The 11,657-nt window shown below is 34.5% G+C and overlaps 2 protein-coding genes across 2 annotated transcripts; one reads left to right on the top strand and one right to left on the bottom strand.

The window, feature by feature from the left end:
- Positions 1-1,626: 1,626 nt before the first annotated feature.
- LOC112025720 (glycoprotein 3-alpha-L-fucosyltransferase A) lies at positions 1,627-6,501 on the bottom strand. Its single transcript, XM_024058398.2, has 5 exons — positions 6,192-6,501; positions 3,672-3,776; positions 2,929-3,085; positions 2,521-2,748; positions 1,627-2,167 (listed from the first exon to the last, which is right to left on the bottom strand). Exons 1-5 carry the CDS (start codon positions 6,484-6,486, stop codon positions 1,912-1,914), a joined length of 1,041 nt encoding a protein of 346 aa, XP_023914166.2. The 5' UTR covers positions 6,487-6,501; the 3' UTR covers positions 1,627-1,911.
- Positions 6,502-9,459: 2,958 nt separating this feature from the next.
- On the top strand, positions 9,460-10,373 carry LOC112019069 (rhodanese-like domain-containing protein 9, chloroplastic). Its single transcript, XM_024051595.2, has 3 exons — positions 9,460-9,591; positions 9,985-10,089; positions 10,177-10,373. Exons 1-3 carry the CDS (start codon positions 9,498-9,500, stop codon positions 10,245-10,247), a joined length of 270 nt encoding a protein of 89 aa, XP_023907363.1. The 5' UTR covers positions 9,460-9,497; the 3' UTR covers positions 10,248-10,373.
- The last annotated feature ends 1,284 nt before the right edge of the window (positions 10,374-11,657 follow it).

The following is an 11,657-nucleotide window of genomic DNA, read 5'->3' as shown; positions in this document are numbered from 1 at the left end:
TTGATGGTTTAGGTATATTCTCTTTATCTTCAAGTTTTAATAACAAATACCAACTTATCTTTTTTCTTTTTCTTTTTGGTTTAAACAATTTTCTCTTTTTTGGGTGTACTTAAAGTTGTACCAATTTTAATAGAGAATTCTCAATTAGGGGATAATATACCAAAGTCATTTGGTCTTACTATTTCAAATGTACTCCAATTACTTTCACAACCTAAAGAGCTATATGTTAAGCTTAATATTCTTATAGAAAAAAAATTTCAATTCAAGAAAGTATCTCCATATGAGTCCCACCACTTAGTTGATACATTTATTAAGTACAATGTCTTAGCTTTGAGATTACAAATTTCAACTTATAAAATGAACTTAAGAGAGTGTGTTGTGTGTAGTATAACTTGCTCCACCTTCCCTTAAAAGTTACCGTGACTTTTAAGTGGAGTTGTGGTGTGCCTTTTAAGTCATCTCCATATGAGTCCCACCACTTAGTTGATACATTTTTTAAGTACAATGTCTTAGCTTTGAGATTACAAATTTCAACTTATAAAATGAACTTAAGAGAGTGTGTTGTGTGTAGTATAATTTGCTCCACCCTCCCTTAAAAGTTACATGACTTTCAAGTAGAGTTGTGGTGTGCCTTTATATTAGAACCCCTTTCTCTCTCCCTTGTGTGTGTGTGTGTGTGTGTTTGTTTCTCAAAAAACAAAGAATGGATAATTGTCCCACATTACTTAAGAGAGTGTGTTGTGTGTAGTATAACTTGTCTCACCCTCCTTTAAAAGTTACCATAGTTTTTTTGTTTGTTTCTCAAAAAAAAAAACCTTAAAATTTTTTTTTTTTAATTTAATTAAAAAAATTGTTTTTTACGTTTTGGTAGGATCGGTAGTATCTCATACAATCCTATATTATGTTATACGATCCTACAATTTTTACGATCCTTATGCAATTCTAAACACTTAGGTGAGATGAGATCATAAAATCGTGCAATCCTACGTCCAGATCGTGATTTTGACAATTATACCCATGGTCGGCACCTTCAATCCTTTATCATGTTGCACACATGGCAGCAAATATGTATAGCTAGACATATAATCCATTATCATCTTTTTTACTTGGAGGAGCTTATTCGATGTGCACCTAAGTAAGAATAACATTATGAGCACTTACAGCTATTAAACCTACAGGGATGCTGGCATTAAAACACCAAAAAAACAAATGGGCCTAATGACTTGAGAATATAGTTTTAAACACTGTTAGATCTAATAAAATCAACCGTTTAAAAAAGTGTAAAACTTGAGAAGTTACGCCTAGGTAACTTGAACCTCCATCCTCATGGGAGTGCACGAATTTCTTTGTGGATTATTTGCTGCTGGACATGAGAGCAAGATGTCAGAGGTTCAGTAGTTTGAAGTTTAATTGGGTTTCAATCCTTGGCAAAAGATGTGAGCTTTGATAACTCAAGTCTCTGTTGTGAAATTTCAGATAAACTCCCTTGGGAGTTAAATCAAATTCCAGATTGCAAGTACAATTGCTCCACCAAAGGAATGGTGAAGATAACTAAATCCATATGCGTTATGCTTAAAATCAAGTTAGAGTTGTCACAAATAATTTCTGAACGCACCACAGAGTATGAATATGAAAATCAGAAAAAAATAAATAATAAAATAAAATTTAATGTGGGTAAGATCCACCTGCATCATTGTATCAATGGCTCAGTATACCATAAATATGCTAACCATTTTCCTCCCTAGAATCTAGCAATTCATTAACTTAGCATCAAAGCATGTACAAAGATGATGAAGCGTCAGAGGAAAACAATATACTCCAATGAAAGCACCTTGACCCTCTGCAAATATTTCAGCAGAAATGCAGAAATCAGGAAATCCATGTTAAAAGTCTGAGAGAGCAAATTTCAACCTAGACAAATATGACTTCAAACTTTGCACAAGGATTGCTTTCCACATGGCTCCGAAGATCAGCATCCCCCTTGAATCTGAAGGTATACAAAGCTTGCCTTTGTGTCATGCCGACCGGATATATTCTATAAACTTTAAGTTCATTCCCTCCTCTGATGCTTTCAGGTCTTTCTTGCTTCCAAATTGGTACATGTTTCGAAGAGTTGAACTTGGAGAGCACTGCGGACTCCAAGGCCTGCAGAGTTATATTCCCAGACCTGCCCATCAAAGTCCAAAATAAGATTTTCACCACATCAGAAACAGAAAGAAAGACTTCAGGAAATCTGGTTGTTGCATGGAGATGGATTATCATATCTAACAATGTTGTTCCATATCTAAAAATTCAATCCATTACCACATTGCATGGAGCATAAAGAGCAAAAACTGTAAGAGTCATACAACAAATATTCCTCCTCTATCAGTTCAAACAAATGTGAGCACTACGACTACAATCCAAGCAGTTAAGTATCTGATGGAAAAAATTGCCAATTCTAGCAAAAATTGGTTTATACTACATAATGAAGAAAAAAAAAGATGGGGGAACATCAGTTATGAAAAGTAATGAGCCTACCTTAAGAAAATGGACTTCAACTCAAATGCCCCTCTTTCTCTTACATAAACATGATGCACGTTTTCTAAGCCACTGGTGCACTTGCAGGGACGTTTCTTGAACCCTGGGCTCTTTTCTTCTTTCTCTCGAATTGTTGTTGCCAGGTGAATGCACAGGCGGCATGATGAGTGTACTGCTGCCATATCCACAAGCGCTTTGAAAGAATCAGATGGGCCATCATACTTCCACCTAATCAATGGAGATCTTGTTGTTAACAAAATTCTTCATGAGGAAGTAACCAATTTCTGGCACATACTCAATGGGAAAGAATCCAAAAGTAACCATAATTTAGTTTTACACTTATGGTTTAACCATCATTTTTTGCCCATTAGTGAATCATCATTTTCACCAAGTAAAATTAAATTTTACCTTAATGATTGATTGTATGCATCAGGATTTTCAGCTAGGTATTTCATCTTCTTGGCAATTGGCTCAATATCTCCTAGCTCCCTGATATGTAAAATTGAACTAGGAGAAGGGGCAAAATCTTGAATATTTGGAGCACCAACTACCACAGGGACAGAACCTATGGATGATTAACACCATTTTCCAATATCAGCATCATGAAAATTTCCATATTCTTCCGGTAGTATATGGATTTTCATTAAGCATTTGCAACCAAATTTTTACATACATACATACATGTGTGTGTGTGCGCGCGCGCGTGTGCATGCGCAAATTATTTACAGATTTTGTGAATTCTAAGTTCTGAAAATTCTTCTATAACTGTTGGCCAGATAATTGCAAATTCAGTTGAAAGCACTTTTTTGTTTTCTTTTCCTTTCAAATATAGCAAGGATCCATTCCAAATATCCAAAAAATTTCCATAAATATAACACAATTTCTCAACCTTTTGAAAAAAAAAAGAACTCCTGATTGATCTGTGATTTTTCACAAGACTAAAGAACTCCTAGATATAACTTGGCTACTATGATTATCAGAATGACAGAAAAGTTGAAGAATGGAATTGAACTCCAACCCAATCACAAGCAGGAGCAAACCATCAATAGGAAAAAGAAAAAAGAGAAGTAATAGGATTTATGAAGGATATATATATATATATATATATAGAGAGAGAGAGAGAGAGAGAGAGAGAGGTGTAGATTTTATACCAGCAACAAGAGACTGGAAGAATTTCTCGGTCACATAATCCTCCTCATTGGAATTCTCAAAAGCCAAACTAAATTTATAGTGCTTCAGAGCTTGTACTTTGTCCACTGGAGGAAAAAAAAAATAGAACCAAGATTATTGTACACAATTTTTAGCTAGAAGAAGATATTAGTTTTTCTCAAATAATCAGAAACCTACCATAAATTCAACATAAGAACATCACAAAGGAAGAGTTACATTCAAGTTAAACCTGATGTAAATTGTGTTGATGTTTACAACACTTAATAACTTTGCATTGGATGAGTAGTTTGACAAATTCACCTTTAGATTACATTGTCTCCACCCACGATCCAAAGATCTACAACTATGTCATTTATAAAATGTTTTAATTCATGTTTTTTGTATTTCAAAATTATGTATAGAGCATGAGTTTATGGATCATATAGTAACTAACATCCAATTGAAATGAAAATTGGTGTGCATGTTAAGAGTAAATAGAAAATATAATCTAACATTAGAATTTTCAAAATATTAGTTCAATGAAAAATTAATAGGTGGTGTAACATTAAAAAGAGTTACACCAGTAGCTAGAACCTAATCCACAATTAAAATATCAGACCAAATAATTTTGCTGTTGCAATCCCTAAAAACACATTGATCAGTTTCCATTCAGTAATGCGTTTTCAAACCACACTTTTTCAAAGTACAGCTTTTTAAAACTTCACTTTTGTTCTAGGTATAGCTTTTTCAAACAACCCCATTTCAAAAAACTGAAAAATAAGTTGCACCAAACGGGCATTGCCCTTTTGCACACATGCATATTTCACATTGAGAACAATATATGTACAGTTCAATAAGTATGTAGAGAATCACTTTCTAGATCTAAACAGTGAGACCTGAAGAGATTATCTGTACAGAATAGAGCTAACCTAAATAGACCATAAATCTTTTATACAATAAATAAATAAAGAAGCATTTCCAGTAGTCCTTCCCAAACTTGCTTGGGATATTAAGAAAGCTAGGGCCGGCTCAATATATTTTGAGGCCTAAGGCAACCATTTTAAATGAGCCTTTTTATTTTTAAATATCACTTAGATAGTATAGTGTTAATGTTCTACATTATAAATTTGTTTGTTTAAAGTCTATGATTTTCACTTTTTAATAAGACTAATTTCAGTTGGATTTTTATTAATCCATAATTTTTAGCCTTCTTAGAAATGGAGGAAAAACTGTACAATTTAAATGTTTTTTTAAATAATAATAAATAAAAAATCACTTATTCCCTACCCATTTTGGGCCTTTCACTATTAGGGGGCCCTAGGCCTAGGTCTGCAAGAAGATAACTTTTTAAGTGATTGTTAATAATCATCTAGTGTGTTCCATACTGCAGAAAGATAATAGTCTAAGGAGGCAAACCCATCCCATCAATGATGCAGGGAACTAAGATTTTATATTTTACCAAGATTTTGCAATTAATTTTGTTTTTGAATTTGGTTATTAACGTTAACGGTTTTTATGGATTTGATTAAATGTTTTCCATAATAGTATAATCCCTAAAACCTATTTATCTAGCACTCCTGTAATGGTGAAAGAGAGATGAATTTGAATAAGATTAATTATTATGAGTTAAGAACGTCCCCTCTTTTGTTCTCTCTGTTTGGTGGCGATACCAGACTCCCCTAGGTGGTGGTGATGCCTAGGGTTTGCAGACAGATTCTAGTTGGTGAAGCCTAGGGTTTGTTTTGTTGTTACTTTCGTATTTCTTATTTTCTACTGTGCTCTGCATCAATCAACCTGCCCAAACCCCCCACAACTTTCCATGTCCAAGGTCAAGTTTTCAACTACAGCTCAACTTCAAATCCTTTCAAGTTGTAACAACTTACACTTTAATGATTAAACTTTACAACTATGAAAAATCATAGCTAACAGTTCATGGTTAGTTGATATGAACATTTAACTACAATGAATGCATTTCAGTTCTCAATACAACTTTAGCACTGCACAACCCAAACTCTTTGCAAAAAATTCTTAATGTGATGCTCCTAGCATATACATGTTGCATTTTCTACTTCTTAACAGTCCAGATATCTCTATATATAATAAACTATACAGAAGATCCACCAAGTTTATGGAACAACTGCAACTTTAAAGACCTGTAGAAACCTAGAGATATGTTCAACCCAGAATCAAAATTTAGAGATTGCACTGCTGTCAAAATCAAGTATCATTATGAGCGTTGCAGTGCAATAAGCTGATGAAGCCTCAGGTTTATGATTAATACATCAAGAAGAATTTGCATATCATATTGCACAACGAGAGTCATATCTCCAAGGTGAAAGCTATGCAAACAGCTTCAGAACCAAATACTAGGCAAGATCAGAACTACCAGGAAACTTTTATAATGGACTGTATTTGCAACCTAAAAGAGAATGCTCTGAATTTAGGCTTACCGAACAGAGGAAAATAAATTAGTCCAAAGATAATGTCTTAAAATGGTTTTAAAAAAATATTTAAATGAGCACCTCTTCCGTCACGGTTTCTATGGCAACCACCATAGGAGTCTATCTTGATGTTTGCCTTTTCAAGTCCTTCAAGAGCTTGCAAGCGGAAATTGCGAGCACCACAGTTGGAAATAAAAGCAGCAGCAAGCGCATTCTCAGTCTTTGGCTGCACTGGTGCCATGATATCATACTCAGCCCAGGAAAAATATCCAACAGGAACGTCTGATGAAAGACTAGTTGTCATTATAACATTATATCCCCTCCTAATACAGCCAAAAAAAGAAAAAAGAAAGAAATTAGTCTTACTAACAATCATTGGCCAGGAAAAAAATTTACAACTTAAAGTGATCATCAGAAAACAGCAAGAAATTTGGTTGAGGAAAGTTAATGGTGTTTTATGGTTTGTGTGCTTACCAATAGAATAATATAATAATATGCCACAGAAGGATTGCTCTTAAATGTTTCCAAATAGTTATGCTATTTCTATTGCATTGCAACATGTTTTTGTCTAGAAAAAAAAAATGTATTTGAATAGAAAGAAATAACTGAACATTCAATGTTGTAAAATCTCCTTGAATGCACCAAGATCTTTCTTTTTGAGATCATTGTGTTTGTACTTTGTACAATAAATATCAAAATGGCTTCCTTAAAAAAAAAAAAAAAAAGGGTGGAATAAGATCAAAAAAACACAACAAAAAATAAAAATAAAAGAAGTTACAACCATAAACAGAAGTTTCTTTTTCTTTTTTCTTTTTTTCCCCTTCTAGCTTCTTTAGTCTACTTTGATCCTTAGTTACTAATATTGGTGCAGTTCTCACTTAAATCTGTGGATGCAATAGAAGTGAGGCCAAATATCTCTCCGGGGCCTCCCTTTGGTGAATAGGTGCTGTATGTGCTGCTGTTCAGCGGAATCTGTGGACCATCTTCTCATTCATTGTCCGGTAGCTTATGCTTTGTGGGTGCAAATGTTACAAGGTTTTGGGATTCAATGGGTTATGCCAGGTTCTGTGGTGAGTTTGGTGTCTTGTTGGAGTAATTGGTTGGGAAAATATGCTTCCGATGTATGGAATATGGTTCCTGGTTGTTTGATGTGGGTTGTTTGGTTGGAAAGAAACCGGCGCTCTTTTGAGAGTTTGGAGAGAACGCTTGATCAGTTACAAGCGATCAGCCGAAATACTCTTTTTGAATGGGCTAAGTGTTGGGGTTTTTCAAACTGTTCTTCTACTTTGGAGTTCTTTTCTACCCTTAGTAGTGCCTCTTAAGTTGTTTCTCTTATTCTGTTTTTAGTTGTTTTTGTTTGCTGTTTTTTGTGTTCACCATCATGAACACCTGTAATAGCTGTTTGCGTTCTTCTTGTTGAATAAAAGTCTTATTACTTATCAAAAAAAAAAAACCCTCCTAATTTAGTAATTAGTTGCATGATTGAGACAACCTTTGGAGAGGCCAGCGACGAATTTTGAGTCTCTGATTGAAGTTGTTTTTCTTTGTTTTTCTTCTTAGGTTAGATTGAACTATTAATAACTTCTTTTGGCTTTTATTCTTTCTTAGTGAAATTCAGCCTTCTTGCGATTTATGCCAATGAACAATTTTTTTGGATTCTTTATCCAAAACTATCTAGCTACTATTGCTGTATAAGTGAAGAGAAGAATGGTCCACATTGAATGACGTGTTGGATCTAAATTTAGAGATTGTAATGATACTATGAATATATTGGATATAATAGTGTGAAATTAACAATCCAGAAAGACTAAGAAGATGAGATTAGAATTTAGTAAACAGGCGAGGTCATTGAGTAGACTAGTGAAGATGTTAATTGAAGGTGCCAAGCAGGAGAGACGATTTAATTAAAAATTAGAAAGTTTGTAGTTGCCAGAGGTTTGACTGATGACTTAACGCTGACTGCTAGTTATGCAGAATCAAATAGGAAATGGATGAAGAGATGATAACAAAGAGGGTAATACAAATCAAAATGATTTTTAATTTTTTGTTTCCATCACTGGTTTTTAGAAACTGGGATTGACACCAGGTTAGTTCATCTGACAATACAAGACCACATCCACCCCTAAGAGCAACCTCAATTATTCAATGATCTTGATGAAGGATAGATGGAAGCTGAAGAGAATGTGGAACAAAATATTGACATGATACTTAATTTCTCATACTTTGATAGATAACATGGCTTTAATAGGCTTGATTTCATGAAGGATTCTGTTAAAATTAGTCGAAATAATTTTGACATGGCCCAGGCAAGTACCAAACTTCAGGCGGGAGCTTCTGGTTACTCAAGGGTGAGGGATTGCTTACTAAAAAAATATAGGGGACCTGGCTGTGCTAAGAAATAATGAGGGATATTTTCTTACATTTGACATGTCAGGAGAGCAAAAACTGTTCATCATGATTTGGAAACTGTAAATAAAAAGAGAAGAAGAAGAAATGGAAAAAAGGGTATCAATAATGATGTTCATCATGAGGGAATTCAAACCCCATACGTCTCTATTGGAAACACCAAGAAGTGCCAGTTATCCTAAAGATCATTGGCAACTCAAAGTATGGATAGAGTTTATTCTTCAATGGCCAAATTTGACTGGAGAATGGCCTATTTCTTGAGGCATATTTAGTAGCACAGTTATCTATCTTCTTTTGGTAAAAAATTTAAATTCTAGTTATCTATCTTCTTAAACATGATATACCAGTCGTTTTTTAAATGAATTTCCCCAAGTTATGATCATTACCTTTGTTTCAAACTTTAATGTTTTGACTCATCATGCACTTTTGTTCCACTTAACTAATAATGTTTAACTGTAACAGCTTGACACAATTGCAAAATAAGATATAGTTTCTAGTTCCATGGTGTCCCCCACCCCTTCTCTTCTTCTAGGAGCTAATTAATTATCATAAAAGATATATGGTTTTCATTTTTTTTTTCCCTTCTTTTTGAATTTTCTCTCTTGTTTGAGAAGTCATAATCCATGTTTTACGGCCGAAATTAATTGCCTCTAAAGAATAACCTATAAGAAAGAAACAAAAACAAAGAAACTTGAATTAGTTTTCAACATCTTCAGGAGAGATTTACCATAGCTTATGAGTTATCAATTATTTTTAACTTTTTTCTGCATTTTCAGTCCTGTATTATTTTTTTTTTTCTGATGTTATTCTAGATGGCATTATAGATGTGCTGCTCATATGACTGCTAGACACTATTGTTCAATTTTTTGAATCGAAAGAGAAACCAAATTGAGTCTCCATCCTTTTGGTTCATTATTACTTCACATTGAGTTATTTTTCCCTAATCTAGAAGCCGTTTGACAGGGTTCTGTTTCCTTTTCAATGTCAAGGTCTTCTGCTGCAGCTAATCAGTTAGATCAAGCTGGTTTCCAAAACATAGCATGCATAACATCGGGCCTTCAAAAAGTAAAACCAGGTTAAAGTTTCATTTTAATACCTTTACACTATTTTTGCAAGTTTAGAGAGAGAGAAAAATAGATAATACAAGGGGAAGTAAATAGTAATCCATTTCCTTTTGTGGGTGTTTTAAAAAATAAAAGGGAGGAGAGGGGGATAAGTATTACTTCCCTAATTTGATTGTAGGGTGGAAAAGAGTGAAAAAGATAAGATATTGTATAAATTAACAATCGAGTGAACCAAGTGATATAAGTGTTTGATTAGGCATTATTGAAATTTCAATATATTCTTAAGGATTCTCCTTTCATTTTCCTCCTCTCCACCACCTCCCCCTCCTGATGCAGACATACTTTTAGCGAATCCAGCTTATATTGTGTGTGTATATAATGAGAGGAAAAAATTTGGTCTGCAGGAACATTTGATTCTGTCGGAACAACTGAGTTGCAGGATGCAGGCAAAGCTGGGTTGGTCACAGTTCAAGGAAAGATCTCAGCTGTACTTGGAACAGTACTTGTCTGTAAGTTCTTCATAAACCTCTTGAAGCTACAATGCTTGTGTTCTTGGCCTCTTAAATATTTTCTTCTTTCCTTGATGAATTGTGCAGGTGCATATCTATTCATTACCTTCTTCCCAGAGCAAGCAGAGAAGCTGCTCCAATTTGCACCAACAAGCTAGGCTCATATCTATTCATTACCTTTTTTTTTAATGAATGAGATTTTCAATGTGGGAGGAAAGTTTTTTAATATCTGTAACAGTCACATAATTTAATAGTAGAAATCCATTTTCAATGGGTGCCCAAGATGTTTGAATTTTTTTTATTTTTTATTTATTTTTTATTTTTTAAAGGGTAGTCCTTTTTGTTTTACATAATATGGCCAAAATGTTTAATCAAATGGGAAATGGAATTGCATGAACATAGGCAACTAAAAATCCAAGGTGTCTGCCAGCTGCATGAATGTTATATTCATCTGAAAGGTAGATCGAATCCAAGTTTAACATCCTTCTCAAAAAACCAAAATAAATAAAATAAAATTCCAAGATTGACTTTGAGACTCATGGCTTGGATTATTTCGTCTAAATATATTTGCTGAATGCTGATCCACCATAAGGAAAGGCTAAAAGCTATATATTTATCATATATTTGTTGAATGCTGCTTCGCCATACTCTTTGGGGGAAAGATTATAAATCTGCACCCAGAATGAAGCCTCAGTCATCTGTCTTGATTGTGCATGGATATCAAATCAAGCAAGAGCACTAGATTCTTGCCGAAGGACGAAGGTCCTCCCTGTTTGACCCTCTAATTTTCCGTCTAATCATTGAATATGAACAAGAATAAGCTCATCATTCCCAGCTCTCATGTCTTTACTCCCTTTACTGCTTTCCAATTTCCACATGTTATATAGGGTAGCTCTCCATGCCTCTGCATTGAAAGATTTAGCTGTGAGCAAACTGCCTACCAGACAAAATTCTTCTAGGCATGAATGTCACCAGGTTTTCATCCACCTCGTTCTTTCTCTATATCTTATGTCAACTTCATCCTCTGCCACAGGTCTTCTATTGTTTTACCATTCTTTCTTCCCTCCCTCAATATCTTGGAACCTCAGAACACACGACCCCACTATCAGGAGAAGAAAACACTGGCACACAGGCAAGACTTAGGCTTCCATGGAACTCTAAGCCATCAGGGTTTGGGATTCAGGGAAGAGTCTTGTATAGGGGGTTTTGGTAAGTAGAGTAATAAAACTTTGCAATTACATACAGTAATAGCATAATATCTGACTTCCTACTGTTAATATCCCAGATGGGCAAACTCCTTTAAAATTCATGATGTGCCAATATGCTTCGTTAGAGAACTGCAAGCAAGATTAATAACCTGTTCTGATATGTAGTTGTCTATATAACAGAAACAAATTAGTTGGTGGAAGAAAAAAAAAAAGAATAGAAAGTGACCATAGATGCCATATTGAAAATGCGGTCGAGGTACTTTCCTTCTTCAAGAGAAGCTTTTGGGTATCCATAAGCCTTCTTTCTTTCTCCGATCACAGGGCTAACTTTTTTACTGCGCATCATTATAGGCTGTGGGC

The sequence above is a fragment of the Quercus suber genome, unplaced genomic scaffold, assembly GCF_002906115.3.
Source record: "Quercus suber isolate HL8 unplaced genomic scaffold, Cork oak 2.0 scaffold_294, whole genome shotgun sequence".
Lineage (NCBI taxonomy): Eukaryota > Viridiplantae > Streptophyta > Magnoliopsida > Fagales > Fagaceae > Quercus > Quercus suber.
This window is presented reverse-complemented; position numbering and strand designations above follow the sequence as displayed.

Bases quoted from the DNA above. Each gene is read 5' to 3' on its own strand.
- LOC112025720 (XM_024058398.2), bottom strand. From the start codon at position 6,486: ATGATTGTTAGTAAGACTAATTTCTTTCTTTTTTCTTTTTTTGGCTGT. The intron at 2,749-2,928 runs GTAAAATTTAAT...TCCATTGATTAG, and splicing joins GCATACAATCAATCATTAAG to GTGGAAGTATGATGGCCCAT. The intron at 2,168-2,520 runs GTAGGCTCATTA...TTTGATGGGCAG, and splicing joins TTGAAGTCCATTTTCTTAAG to GTCTGGGAATATAACTCTGC.
- LOC112019069 (XM_024051595.2), top strand. From the start codon at position 9,498: ATGTCAAGGTCTTCTGCTGCAGCTAATCAGTTAGATCAAGCTGGTTTC. The intron at 9,592-9,984 runs GTTAAAGTTTCA...TTTGGTCTGCAG, and splicing joins CCTTCAAAAAGTAAAACCAG to GAACATTTGATTCTGTCGGA. The intron at 10,090-10,176 runs GTAAGTTCTTCA...TGAATTGTGCAG, and splicing joins ACTTGGAACAGTACTTGTCT to GTGCATATCTATTCATTACC.